Raw genomic sequence first — 14,826 nt, forward strand, 5'->3', positions numbered from 1 at the left:
ACCTGAAATATTTTGAAGAAACAAGAAAACATTCTTAACCAGTCTCATGTCCCACAGCTTGAAAAGACTCATCCTTTGTATTTTTAGCAAGGCGATTGCTATTACGTATATGCCATTTGAGGTTGTTATGCATTAGCTTAAAAGTATTTCAAAATGTAGATCAATGTAAAGTTCATTGCATATTAAAGTCAACTGCATGTTTACATACTTGGAAATACAGCTATTATATGTATATGGAATCACGCTCATCCTCTATGGATAAGTTTGAGTGACTTTGAAACTTAGAGTCTGATCCAACGGATTCCCATGATTGCTGTGGGCTTCATATCTGGCCCTTAGTCTCAGATTTGGATAATATGTATACACAGCTGAAATGGGAAAACCTTCCATAGGAAAGTTGAAAAAACAGCTAAACTTATGTTCTATTGGGCTGGAATTGCACTTTTATGTATTTGTTACATTGTGTTCAATGATATATGTAGAAACTGTTTCATTAATATGGGTTTAAATATGGAATGTAACCCTGGAGGAAAATATTTCTACACATCAATGTTTGTATTTAGTGGGAGCTAATAATCACAGCATCAGAGGATTTTTTGTTCAGGAAATCCAGAACTCTGAGTTCAAATGGATTTAAAATCAGTTGGTGTAATGGTAAATATAGCAACATATCAAATTCACTGGTTTTATACATACAGAGTAATCGGTGATCACATAATGTAAAATGTTTTCAGGCAAGTCCTACTCTTTCCACAAAAGAAAGCTACAGAGACAAAAAGGTTCTTAACACAGGAGAGTGACCTTGCTAGAATACACGGTGTTTGTAGAATGTTGCTCAAACATTAATGCTTCCCTATCTGGATGGTAGTGTTCTTTCTTATTTTACAGATGTGGAAAATGGGTGAAGAGTACTAGAGTTTGTGCTGTCTTTTAGAAACTCCACCTGTCCTCCCGCTGAAGTGAATCCTATTTGCAGGGCAGCGCTCATTGCTGGAATGAGGGGTTGCAATTTTCACTTAAACTAACTTCTGCTAGCACGCGTAACCTGCCAGTTTGTCCAAGCAAATCGGTGGCAGATGCAAGATTGTTTGAGAGTTCCTGGCTCCCAGTTCCATGCATAACCCATCAGAACATGCAAAATGGTGTCTTTAATGATCTTTAATTACACCAACTATCGGAACATTTAGCAAGGTCTCTTATGGTATTTAGGAACCTTGAATGAAATCCTGGCCCCATGGAAGTCAATGGGAGTTTTGTCATTGAACTCTCAATGGAGCCAAGATTTCATCCCTTGTCTCTTAAATTACTGAGCCAAGCACATACTCATTTATTTTAAAGAGAGAATGAGAGGGTTTTTTCCATTTTAAAATAGTCATTTCTCTTTTCTGCTCTTATCTTTGATCTTGCCAGATGTGCAGGCATGCAGGTGTGGTAGCCCAATCTGTACCCACGTGAAGAGACGCTACCATAAATAGTATAAGAAAGCAGGCATAGAACTGAAACAATTGACAAATATCTTTAATATGCTAAGGTGACTAAATAATAAGTCTGTTGCATATGAAACTGCTTATTAGATCAGCATTCATGATCTATGCCAGTTTTTGCCTCTGAATGTAAGCTATTCTTTCAAATTCATGAACCTATATGCAGCCTGTGTTTTGAAATGGAGTAAAGCTAAAATATTGAATTTTACACAATCTGAAATGGATTCTGTAACTCTTTACAATTTTCATTCAAAATACCTCCCTGACCCTTCCTATCAAAGGAAGAAAATCGTAACACCCCAACATGACCCACCTTCTCAGAAAAAATCCTAGTAAATAGACCCCAGGACTTCCCCAGATTTTCAACAGACTTGGCCTTATTCAGACCTTGGAAAATGGATCTGATTACCAAAAAAAAAAGTTTTTTCACTGTTCTGGTAGATTAATAGGTATTATAGGAGGACTCTCACTGTTGTGATGAGTGTTCCATTATAAATCTGATAAACTGTGAGTCATGTTAACTAGTGTATCCTGTAAATAAAATATCCTGTAATGATGAGCATCTGTAATGGCAATGTTGAGGTAGCACTGGGAAGATCTATAATGGTAAGCATTCTAAGAACAGGAAGTCTCTTTCTGTTCTGTTGTCCTTTAATTTCATTATAAAAATTAATGCAAGTATTTCAATTGGGAAACCTGTTTCTGTCCAATTTTCTTTCCTCCAGCTTCTTTAATTTAAGCCTTGGCCATCAGGCTTAACTCTGACTTCTGTTTGTTTTTTAGCATTGGATACATGAATGTTATTGAAAGGAAGCAAACATGCAGTGAATGTCACTTGAATTAGCATTTTGTAGCCAAAGGCCCTTCCTCCTTTCCCATTGGATTAATCCACATTAATATAAAAACCTCTATCTTTCTTCAAAGCATCTGTTACTCAAATTCTAAGTGATTTAGAAAATAAAAGCTTTTTGGGTGAAACTGTAATCACTAAAGTTCTATCTGCTTTTGGTACATTTGTGAAGATCTCATGGTGCTACTTCTAAGAATTTGCTCTCCTTGTGGCACTGTAGTGCAAGAGTTATATAGTTGCTTGACGTACTTTACCCCAGAGGTTGCTGATTTCAATGGCTTTATGTAATCACTTCTTTTGGGATATTGGAAATATTAGTATTTCTGTAATGGTTACAAGATATCCTTAACTGAATAACATCATAGAGTAGATTATTAAAAAATGATAGGTGAACTGTCCATATGTGGCTAATAAAATATTTTCCAATTTGGGTGCCTAAAGTTAGGCACCTAAATGAATGGCAGATTATTTTTCCTTCTTCCACAGAAGCTGACCTGGAGATAGTTCACTTCTGAAAAACAAGCCACTGATTAAGTGCCTAAATAATGATTTTAAGTTACTAAAATTTGAAAATGCTGCCCCAAGTGACTTACCCAAGATCACATAGTAAACAATTTGCTGAACTAAGAGTAGAAAACTCGTAATTGGGATTCCTGGCTTCTGGTTTAATCATTCAAAACATTCCCTTTCACGCAAAATATTATTTCCTTTTGTCCCATTATACTATGCCCCTTCCTCAGCAATTTCACAAAGAAATCTGCTCCTTTTAAAACAACTTCAAGAAAAAAAATCGGTCTGTAAAAAAGGTAGTTCTGTAACTTAACTATGGGAGTTTTTTTTTTTTTTTTTTTTTTTTTTTTTAAATCTAACATCTGTTTTTACAACTCATTTAGAAGTGTTTTCCTTTAGCTGCTTGGCATCTATAATTTTAATAAGCCTATTGGCAAGGGTTAAGATAGCTCTCCCAAGTTACTGGGTGTTTCTATTTGGCAATGCAATATTTAGAGACAGAGTAGCCTTATAGCTCAATAGGAGTCTAGCAGAAAATAAGCATGTACCCCTGAATCTAATAGAGTAAAGACTTAGTAGCTTCTGCAAACGTAACATGAAAATAGTGGTGGAAGAGAATGATGATTGATTAAACGAGTTCACAAATTTCTTTATGATGGGTAAAACAGTGATGTGATCTTGCCAGAAAATTGATATGACCACTTACTTTAAAACTCTTGTTATATCAGAGTCCAGATCTGCCCTCTGATACGCACATATTGTTCTCATTAAAATCAGTGGAAGCTGCATGCAGGTATTCAAATGATGAACTAATCACACAGAAAAATGAAGAGAATGGGCCAGATTCTTTCCTGCAACCAAGCTGTACTTGTTGGACATAGAGGCATGGGGTTTCAGGGAGCTGATTTCAGGTTCCTGATTCTTTTAGACTCATAGACTTTAAGTCCAGAAGGGACCATTGTGATCATCTAGCCTGATCTCCTGCACATTGCAGGCCACAGAACCTCACTCCAAAGGTAGATCTATAACCTCTGGCTGAGTTACTGAAACCCTCAAATCATGATTTAAAGACTTCAAGTTACAGAGAATCCACCTTTTGCTCTAATGCAAACCAGCAAGTGACCCATGTCCCATGCTGCAGAGGAAAATGAAGAACCCCCCATGGTCTCTGTCAATCTAACCTGGGGGGAAATTCCCAACCCCAAATATGGTGATCAGTTAGGGCCTGAGCATGTCTGCAAGACCCACTGGGCTGATACTGGGGAAAGAATTCACAGTAGTAACTCGGAGCCCTCCCCATCTATGGCCATTGGAGATGTTTGCAAGATATTCTGATAATTGATCTGCATAAGCCCTGGTACCAATGGCGAGGGCCCTATCAAATTCATGGGCCATTTTGATCAATTTCATGGCCAGAGGGCTTTAAAATTGGTCAATTTCACGTGTTCAGACTTTTCCATCTGAAATTTGAGTGTTGTGACCGTGGGGCTCCCTTTTCTGGCAGCAGGGACTCAAAGCTAGGAGCCCCCTGGCTGCGGTGCTCCCAGCAGCAGTGGGAGATTGGACCCATGTCCAAAACCTCCTCTAGCTGCAGGAACCTTTTGAGGCCCACCAGTGGAGCTTCCTGCAGCAGGGGGATGCACTCAGATGTGGGTCTGATCTACCCCTGAGAGTGGCCATGTAGGAGAAGGACAAGTCCTGTCCCTCCCCAGCCTGGCAGGGACTTGCAGCTAGTAGTCCCCTATCTGGGGTGCTCCCCACAGCAAGGGGAAGATCAGATTCATAGAGAAGGGCTTATTTTACAGTCCGTGATGTGTGTAGGGGGTATTGGGGCTCCTATGAATGAAATGACAAGGAACCAACCTCCCCCCCTTTTCTTATAGCCTACTGTAACCCTCCTAGGGGGTGGGGGATGGGGAATGGATGGTAAGGTCCCAGCAATGGGTTGGCTGGAGGACCTGGATGGAAAATGAAGTGGAGCTGGTGGAAGCCCCGGGTAGTTATTTGGATGATCATGGAGTTGCCTGCACTGTAGACTTTTATCTGCCAAGTAGTCCCAGACATCTAATAATAAAATTGTGGCCTGATTAAATCCATATCAAGAGTCTCCTATCCTTCTTTTGGTATAGCCAGTTAATGGGGCTGGGTTAGATGTTGAGATTCAAAAAGTTAAAGCTTCATAACCGTTAAAACACATTGTCAACATCATATATCAAAATATAGAAAGTAAATGTTTTTTTTAAACTCTACGTTCTCAAGAAACAATTTTCTTTGACTATCTGTAAATTTTGATGATTATCAATAAAAATATTTATTTGTGTGAGTGTGGGGGGGGCGTGAAATGCAAGCCTATGTATTAAATATCTCCAACTGATACATTTCATAGACACACCGCAGACATTGACTGTCTTATCCTTTTCATATGAAATATCATATATAACACCTTTTGGTATTAACAGAGATCTTCAAACTGTCAGCTATAAAAGGACTCTAAACTGCAATCTGCCAATGCATAGTGTCAGATATGTTCCTGTTGACCTCAATGGGATCAATTCCCAATGACGTCAATTAGTAGAACTGGGTTCCAAATTATTCAGAACAAAAATAACTAATAATTTATTTTCTTCAAATATAGCAAGTTAAATAAGCTTCCTGTGAGATTTAGGTATATCGTAAACTAGAAAGGGAAAAGTCACTTCAACTAGATTAAGAAAACAAATAAATTTCATATCATAGTAACTCAAAGGCAACCTGAGGGTTTCTGCAACCTGTAAAGGAAATTTACAGTTTCTTTTGCTATTAGGGTAAACAATGCAACTTTCAGGTCAGGTGTTTTTTCAGGTGGTGGTTTTTTGTTTTGTTTTTTGGTTTTTTTGAGTCAAAGTTATAGGGGAGCAAAGAAGAGGGTTTTGTAATGAAAATTAATTAAACTATGGATATGCTAACACACTTATGTAAAGTGTAACACCATGTATCTAATTTTCTTCACTTTTGAATTCTCTACATGTATCATGATTATCAGTCATTTATTAATAAAACTAGATTAAATGTTTACAAACACTTCATTTCCAATTAGAGAAAGGCCCATTGGGAGCAAATTTAAAACCTAGGTTTTAGCACAGAATATTCTGAAACCTTTTGAACAGATCTATTGAAAACTGGCTGTTTTGTATCCAGTGTTAATTCTCTGGGGTATTAGTATGCTAAATTATCATTATTCAGAGTTCTGTTGCTGTTACTTTATAACTCCCTCTAGCAGTTTTTCCATTTCTCTGGTGTGTGAAATGACCCAACAAAATTCTGTCAACCATGGGACACTGCTTTTTTGTTAGTTTGCATAAGAGTCGTATATACAGCATATACTGGGTTTTTTTCCCCATGAATGATTATAGACGATTGAAATTCTGGAAACTGCTGGGCTTTCTTTGCATTTAATGCCTTAAAGAGTAGGGTATACATATTTTACAGGCCATATGCTGTCAATATTTTAACTAGAGGCTTTTGTAAAATTCCCCCCTAACCACAAAGCCTAGAGTGTTTGGGCTTCAAGAGAGGGAGGAAGGACTAGATAATCTATTAATTTGTTTTCCTATTTAAACATTTAAAATGTTTCCAATAACCTGAGGTGTTAGGGAGGCAACATCACAAAGCAAGGTAACTAATATTGATGTACACTTTTTCTGCAAATTCTTAAACTTTGTCTCCTGAAAATTATCTAGTATATTACTAGAATATCACAGTGTACAACCTGTGTCTGTAGGAAAGCCCAGTTCTTCCTATTGGGTACATTCTACAGGGTGGGTTGAGGGGAGGGTGGTGTTTTTTGTGAGCGCCACAAATGTAATATTTTGCAGAGATAATGTAGAAAGGGAGCTCCGAGAAAATCTCTCCAACTCTCCCTTCGGTTTGGGTTAACAGACTTTTTAACAAGGGGCTCTTGAGGCCCTCTACTATAGCATATCACTGTGGTTTACATTGGAGTCAATTGGACAAGTAGATTGTATTTGAAACCAAATGCATAGCGCTGCTGCAGACAAGAAATTGTCAGTTTGGAGAATATATGGAATAGTTGAACAATCTGTTTAACATAAAACCCTTAATCACAATGTCTTTTTTTCTTTTTTTTTTTTTTCTTCAGGTGAAAGTTATGTATGCGCATCCAATGAACCATATCGCAAAGTTGATTATACCAAGAATGTCAATCCAAACTGGTCTGTGAATATTAAGACTGGGTCTGCTCGATCCTTGACATCTCTGACATCTATGAAAAGCGAAGTGAAGGAGAGTAAAGATTTCATTAAACCCAAACTGGTAACTGTTATTCGGAGTGGAGTGAAGCCACGGAAAGCTGTGAGAATTCTGCTGAATAAAAAGACTGCTCATTCCTTTGAACAGGTTTTGACTGACATCACAGAAGCCATTAAGTTAGATTCAGGCATTGTCAAGAGACTTGTAACACTAGATGGGAAGCAGGTAAGAGAACAAACCAACTTGGATATTGAATACTGGGTACGAATTAAGCTGCCTCTACTTTTCTATTCTGTCATCATTTTCAGTTTTTGTTAACATCTAATGCTACCCTCCTTATGAATATTTAGTATATTTTAGCAGTCATTAATTTTTCCAAAGTCCTCCTTTTTCATCCTAGAAAAGTAGGTTTGATATTCCTCAACCAGCAGATGTAATCACAATTTGGGAGGCTGGAATGGGGAAAAGGAAAAAATTGGGGTGAGTACGCTCTCTCCCTCTCCCTTCCCAATCCAGGTTTCCTGTCTCCAGTAGATGACTGCTTCCACCTACAGGATATTATAGTACAGATTCAGTAGTTGATACCAGCGTGTGCATGTGGGAGGGGGGCCCTCAGGGAAAATGAAAATATCTTCTTGTAGTCTTGCTACCTCCTCCCCCTGTTAGTTCATTTCACCCACCTGTTACCTCTTGTCTTTGACTTTTGCAGGGTCTTTGGCATGGACTAGTTTGTGTAGTGTCTAGCACAATAGGACTTCAATCTATTTCAGGCTGTTAGCCATTTCTATAATATAGATTATTAAAACTCCAGGGTACATTTATGACCTCAGCACATTAGTGATAGGGATGGGGACATTTTGGGTAATGTTATGCTGTGGACTGAGGAGAATCTTCAGTTCTTGGCCCTCTGTGGCACTTGGGAATGCTCTGAAACAGGGCAAAACACATTTGGCTCCTGCACTGACTCTCCCTCATGGTCTTGGGAAGTGGGTATGGCCAGGCTATGATTGGAGTTATAGTGAGGGGGAAGCAGTAAGTGGTCTCAGGCAGGGTAGGCAAACTTCTAGAAAAGCTTTCACTTCTCAGATTTACAGCTAAGGAACAAAGCAGCAGATTAGGAGAGCTGTCACTGTTACCTCTCCATTACTGTGCAGTTTGTTTCAACTGTGGAGGAAAGTAAAGATGGCAACTGCTCTGTTAAGTAAAGAAGATTCAGAATGTTACCCCAGCACAGACTGAGAATTGCCCTACAGGACAGTAATGCACCCAGATGGCTGGGGACAGTAATATCAGTCACTTCAGGCTGAAATTCTGTTTCTGTATATGCATTTCCCTTTTCAAAATGAAGCTGTGGAAGCAGATATTTTCAGCACAACCTGCTCGTAAAAGCTGTCTCTTCTCCTTCCCTGTTCTCCACCCCCAATAAACATAAAGCATGGAGTAAACGAAGGTTCTTAGCTGATACAATTGAATCTGAGTAGGCTTTGCTCTATTGACAGAACTATCCTTCACAGTGCAGCGTTTTTTGTTTTTTCCACTTGTACATATGGACAAAGGTAACACTGAGCCCAAATGCCACTTAACCAATTCCTGACTTCTTTGCAGGTGCAGCATTAGTTTGGCCCATCATGCATTTGAGGAAGAAGTAGGGGTGAGAAGCTGTAAGTTTAGAGTAACATCTGTTGGGAAACAGCTAAACGGTTCCTTCATCTTATGCTGTAGCATTGTTTCTGCAAACTTCAGTTATTCTTTCTAATGAGGGAAATAGCTTCTTGCCTTGCTCTACTTCCACCTGAGTCATATTCTTGGTGATTAGCTAATAATGTGGATGACTGCACAGGTAACCCTATGGGGGCACTGTCTTCAGGCACACTGATTTGGCAGGTAACTGCTCCACCTTCCTAGAGGGGAGAGATGATTCTGCCTTTCCTGTAGTAATGGCCTGACTCTCACTCATATAACTCTTACAGGTTTCAGAGTAGCAGCTGTGTTAGTCTGTATTCACAAAAAGAAAAGGAGTACTTGTGGCACCTTAGAGACTAACCAATTTATTTGAGCATAAGCTTTCATGGGCTACAGCTCACTTCATCGGATGCATTTTGTGGAAATATAACTCTGTGTGGATACGGGTTTTTGGTTTTTGTCTGTCCTTTGTTGGTATACATAGAGGTTGGCACCAAGGGCATTTGTACAGTTTGGCGGATGGGAAGGCGCTTTGGTTCCAATTAGCAGTTGATGGAGATTTCTGAGCCCATTTTCCATAATGTGGTAATTACTTATTCTTCCAAATTTGCTAGGAAGGCAATTCTTTTGTGTTGATGTCTTATTGCTGGCAAAACTTGAAAGGCAACTTAAAAAAAAAAAAGACATTTTGTAATTGTAAAATGCAATTGCTGTTGTGGTTTTTTTTTTTTTTTTTTTTTTTTTTTTTTAATCTTGTCTCCTAGAAAATACTCTACTAACCCTTCTGGCCTCTCAAAAAATAAGAAAAGTATAAATTGTGCTCTGCTAATTTGGAATTGATATAGAATGTTTGTTTTAAGTTAAGACATTCAGCTATTAGTGGCAAAATAATAGTTTTCGTCACAACATTCCTCTTCATTTCAAAGGGAATCCTTAGTTTACTTGTTAATTTATTTAATAGTTTTATTTTCAGTTGAGAGATTTACACTGTGAGGGGGAAATGATCATTAAATTAGTGATCTTTTGAATAAACTTTCCTTTTAATTTTAAGCAGCACGTTGGAAAGAAAAGTCTCAATAATTTTGTCTAATATTTTTCATCTACACATCAGACTATTATTCTTTTACTATAGCAACAACATGACTGTAGTTATGCATAGAGAAGCACTTCTTGAGTTTTGTGTATTATGAGACAGCTATGTATTTTAAGTCATAATTTATAACATCCAATTAAACGTTCTTCATTCCTTTAAACACCAATGGCCTGTAGTTATAACAATAAGATCTGGTCTTTAGATTGTTAGATTCTGTTGAGTTGTTCAACTAGTTCCTGTTTCCCAGATTCTGACAGGGCAACAGAGCAAGACAAAAAGCTCTGGTAAAAGTACTCTGGCCTAGACTTTCTTTTCCTCTCTTCTGGGGGAATTTGCTGGATGTCTTCCTACAACCAGAGTGAGAGCTGTGTCTTTCTTTACTCTTCATTCTTTGCTGGAATCCCTCATTCCTACTCTGAAGTGAGGCTAGACAGACTAAACTTTGTTTAGAAAGTTAATCCTCTGTGCCCCAAATAAAGGATTGAGTGTTTTAGATCTTGTTAGAGGATCTCAGAGTCGTTGCCAGCACAGACTGAATATTGCCCTTCAGGTCAGTAATGTATTCAGATGACTGGGGACAGTAACCTCATGCTGAAATTCTGTTTCCTTGTATGTTCAAGAAAGCTCATTCTCTTGTCAGCTGTATGGTATAGAAATAGAAAGCACATATTGTTCACACAATGGACATAAAATATTGTTTGTCCATCCTCATCTTGACTCACCTCTCTTTCTCCTTCATACCAACTGCTTGGTGGTTTTTATTAACAGTATTATTGGGAATTTCCGTAACAATTCAACAAGACTAAAAAGTTGGGATCCTCCCCCAAAAGTACTGGATAACGAATTATACTGACTGAAAGAACATTCCTCAAACAATAGTTTAATGCTTTTAGCTTACCTTTGGTCCTTGAAAACCAATGTTATCTAGGTAGCTATCTCCATGCTGCTCAGTTGAAACAAATTCTCTGCAATGTTCTTTTAGAACTGCTCCACATAAGGGTCCCATAACTTTATCTGGTGTTAAGTGACCTAGTGTGTATAAATAAATGTTGTCTTGGGGAATTTATGAAGAAAGCCAAATGTACCCGTTAAAACAGCCTTATTGATGTGAGATTAGGCAGCATTTCTTGATGGCAGAAGAAATGGATGTGCAAGAGCAAGAGGAGTAGGATTAACAGTACAGTTGGTATCCAAGATTTGTTCCTTCATTTCTCATCATCTGGTTTCCCCAGGGAATCTGAGAACCCCAGTATAATTCCCATCTGATTTGGGATTGATGCTTTGGCACAAAGCCTAATAAATAACCTTTCGATTTACAGAACATAGTGTAAAATAATTATTTTCTAGCTTTATAAAAATAATGGTGCCTGGGGGGGGAGGGATAGCTTGGTGGTTTGAGTATTGGCCTGCTAAACTCAGGGTTGTGAGTTCAATCCTTGAGGGGGCCATTTAGGGATCTGGGGCAAAAATTGGGGATTGGTCCTGCTTTGAGCAGGGGGTTGGACTAGATGATCTCCTGAGGTCCCTTCCAACCCTGATATTCTATTCTATGATGAGAGGGAAAAAATGAGAATTTTATAACTTTGAGAATGTAACTTCAACAAATACTGGTTACCTATGGTTGGGAAGGAACTGAACCAATGATAGTGCAGGGCTGTTTCTTTAAGACTACATTAATTTTTCAGTTTTAAAAATAAACATTTTTAATCATCAGTAACGCTTTACAATGAAGAAACTAGGCATAAGTTAATGTGTAGTGCTGTAGTGACTCTCATCCCCTCTGTATTTTAAGCATATTTTAATTGCACCGTTACATTGCCATCAGACATCTTACTGCAGATGTTAGAAATGACTATAATAGAGATTTGCCTCCACATTAGCTGGCATTGTAAGTACTCAAAAGCTATTGAAATTTGGAACATCCCCCATAAAAAGAGTGCTTTATCTTTCCTCTTACGTTTCAGGCTCTAAGCCAGTGTTGCCAACACTCTCAGATTTATTGTGAATAGTACAATTTTGGCCCCCTGCTGGAGGCGGTCTCATGAAGATGCAATTTTGGATGAACTGAGAAAGAGAGATGGAGAAACTCCTCATCACATTGCCCTGTAAGCCTGGGAAGTTTCAGTAAACTGGAAGCCCAGAGACAAGTTTTAGTCCCAGCTCTTCCACTGATTGCTAAGAGTTGTGAAGGGCACAGAAATAGTGTAGTGATGATGGACCCTCATGTGGCTACTGTGGTGGGGTTAACTCTCACTCATCCATTTTGCAGATAGATGATTGCAAACTTCGCTTTCATGTAAGAGGTGCTGCTGCTGGCCTGAGTGCAAGGAAGACTCCCAGTCTGAATATGATCCAAGCAATCTTAATGCAGTTTCATCACCATGAACCTGCCACAAGGGAAGCTGGACACACAGTCACACTTGTGGCTTCTCTGGCTGGTTGGTTGCTCCATGAGGAGACGAAGGTGTCTGCCTGAAGACAAGGCAATAGTAGATGTATGTAAAGTAGTGTGGAAGTCAGCCTGCAGAAGAAACACTGTTGGGCCAAGAGAAGAATCTTGGGAGCTGGTGATGGTCACTCTGCCTGATTGGTTGCCTGAGCAGAAAACATGGAGAGAGAGAGAGAGTGTTTTCCATTTAAAAAGTTAATCATTTTTGTCAGTGTTTTATTAATAACACATTTAAAAATCTAAGGATAATGGGCCAAAGTTTGCTATTGAAATTGTGCTGCAGTAACTTGCGACAGTGTCTGCTATACTGCATTTTTTCTTTTTTTGTTGTTCACGTTTGATAAAATAATCCGTCTTTTCACAAAAACTAACCAAAGCACCACCACTTATATAGCACAGACTTGCTATTTAAACAATTCAGTTTGCTTGCACTTCAAACAGATACATTTTATGGCTAATTTTTTGATGAGAGATGTTTAGTTTAGTTTTATTAATATTCCAGAGCCTATCTTAATGACAGTTGCTTTAATGACAGCAATTTAAGTAGTGATTTGCAGAAATGGATTTAGTAGCTAGCATGGTAAATGAAAGGCATGCTATTATGGGCTGCTACCTGCCATTCTGAGATGAAATCACAGAGCTGGGAATTTAAACATTGGGAATTTGTTGTGTCCCACGGACTCTGACCATTAACAGACAATTAGTCTGGTAAAAGCTTTGGAATTTATCCTGCAGCTGTCCTATATCAGATTAGGATTGGTGTCAGCTGCTGACTGTCAGATTCTAAAAGGGCCATAATTAGAACCTTTCCACCAGTAGGGAAGCCTGCCCCTGACTGAGACTTGAACCTTGTGGTGTCAGCTCTTACTAGGCCTCCCTTTGAGCCATTAGCTACCTGGAACATGCATCATTGTCCATGAAAGTTGCATTCCTTGTGGCCATTACCTTAGTCAGGACAGTAGATGAATTGGGAGCCCTAATGGTGGATCCCCCATGCACTATATTTCAGAAGGATACAGTCTCATTACAGCTACATCCCCAAGGTGGCTTCAGAGTTCTGCATAAATCAACCCATGCACTTACCTGTTCTTCACGCTTTCCTTCCCAAACTGCATGAGTTGGAGAGGCGAGAAGGCTTCATTCCCTTGACGTACAACATGTTCTCACCTTCTATCTACAAAGGACAAGATAGATTTGAAAATTTCCCAGACTTTGCCATAGCTGGACCTCAGACACTTTCTGCTATCTCCTCTGAGACGATCTCAAAGTGGATCATGGGTGTATCTTACTCTATCAGTTGTCCCCCATTCCTCCCCAAAAAGGAGCAAGTACTCACTCTACAGGAGCACAAGCGACATCGATAGCATTGCTTCAGGAAATACCTTTGCTTGACATTTCTAAGGCAGCTATGTAGACTTCCATCCATATGTTCGTGAGACATTATACTCTAGGACTGGACTCCACTGCTGACGCATTCTTTGGGACAGCAGTCCTTTATATGGCTCTGCAAACTGCATCCTTGCACCCTCTGCCTGCTTGAGTACTGCTTATCAGTCACCTACAGTGCAATACACCTAGGGACCAACACTCAAAGAAGAGGAGGAAGTTACTTACCCTGTAGTAAGTGGAGGCTCTTTGAGAAGTGTGGTCCCTCTCTGTACTCCGCTACCCACCTCCTTCCCTTCTGCTTCGGACTTCGCTTGGATTTGCAGTAAAGAAGGAACTGGAGAGGTGGTCAGCCCATACTGCCCTTTATTGTGTTGTTTGGAGGCACAAGGAGAGCCAGGGCGCACACAGGCGAACAGATACTACTTTCAAAATTCTTTGATTCTGGGCACATAAAGCATATGCATATCCCACAGAGGCATTCAGATAGGGACTACACATCTCAAAAAGCTCCAGTTACTACAAAGTAAATAACTTTTTCCCTCCCCATCCCCCCCCTTTCTGTCACCACTGCTACACACACAAAAAAAGTTAGTGAGACATGGTGAGTGGGTGGTCGTGAGATTTGTTTGTGATTTGGTTTTTAAGTTATAAATGTTCAAAATTCAGTTAGGATTCCCAAAGTAACTGTAATGTAGCTTGTTGGAGTTTTACAGTATCTGTGTTTGGTAACTTTATGAATTAATATTATTTATAATATGAGAAGTGGGGTTGTATAATGGTTGCTTTGGAAACCATATCTTTGAATAGCCTGACTTCTTTGTGTGTGATCTTCTGGGAGGAAAGGGAGGAACAAATCTGCAAGATTAATTTATTTGAATTTGCAATTACTGTACTATACATTGAAAGAAACACCTGTTGAGACTCAGAATCAGATGCATTGAGGAGTGTGGGTGATTTTTTTTTTTTTTTTTTTTTTTTTTTTTTTGTTAAATCTTGAATCATCCATCAGTCTTGCAATTTATAACAGAATATCAACAGTCTACACTGGATTCTGCACAGAGGGTACAAGATGTATATATTATGCCAATCACTGTGTTTTAAATGGCTAGAAAGTTTACCA

The 14,826-nt window shown here is 39.0% G+C and overlaps 1 protein-coding gene across 4 annotated transcripts in view; it reads left to right on the forward strand.

The window, feature by feature from the left end:
• Nucleotides 1-14,826, forward strand: part of DCLK2 (doublecortin like kinase 2) — a 144,388-nt gene that overhangs the window by 11,393 nt on the left and 118,169 nt on the right. For all 4 annotated transcript variants that reach the window (XR_005292614.2, XM_038399842.2, XM_038399845.2 and 1 more), the window contains exon 2: nucleotides 6,983-7,317. Coding sequence is in view for 3 of the 4 variants with exons in the window: in XM_038399842.2 (XP_038255770.1) it covers nucleotides 6,983-7,317 (335 nt within the window). In the remaining variant the exon portion in view is untranslated. The remainder of the gene's footprint in view (nucleotides 1-6,982; nucleotides 7,318-14,826) is intronic.

Source organism: Dermochelys coriacea, chromosome 4 (genome assembly GCF_009764565.3).
Source record: "Dermochelys coriacea isolate rDerCor1 chromosome 4, rDerCor1.pri.v4, whole genome shotgun sequence".
Lineage (NCBI taxonomy): Eukaryota > Metazoa > Chordata > Testudines > Dermochelyidae > Dermochelys > Dermochelys coriacea.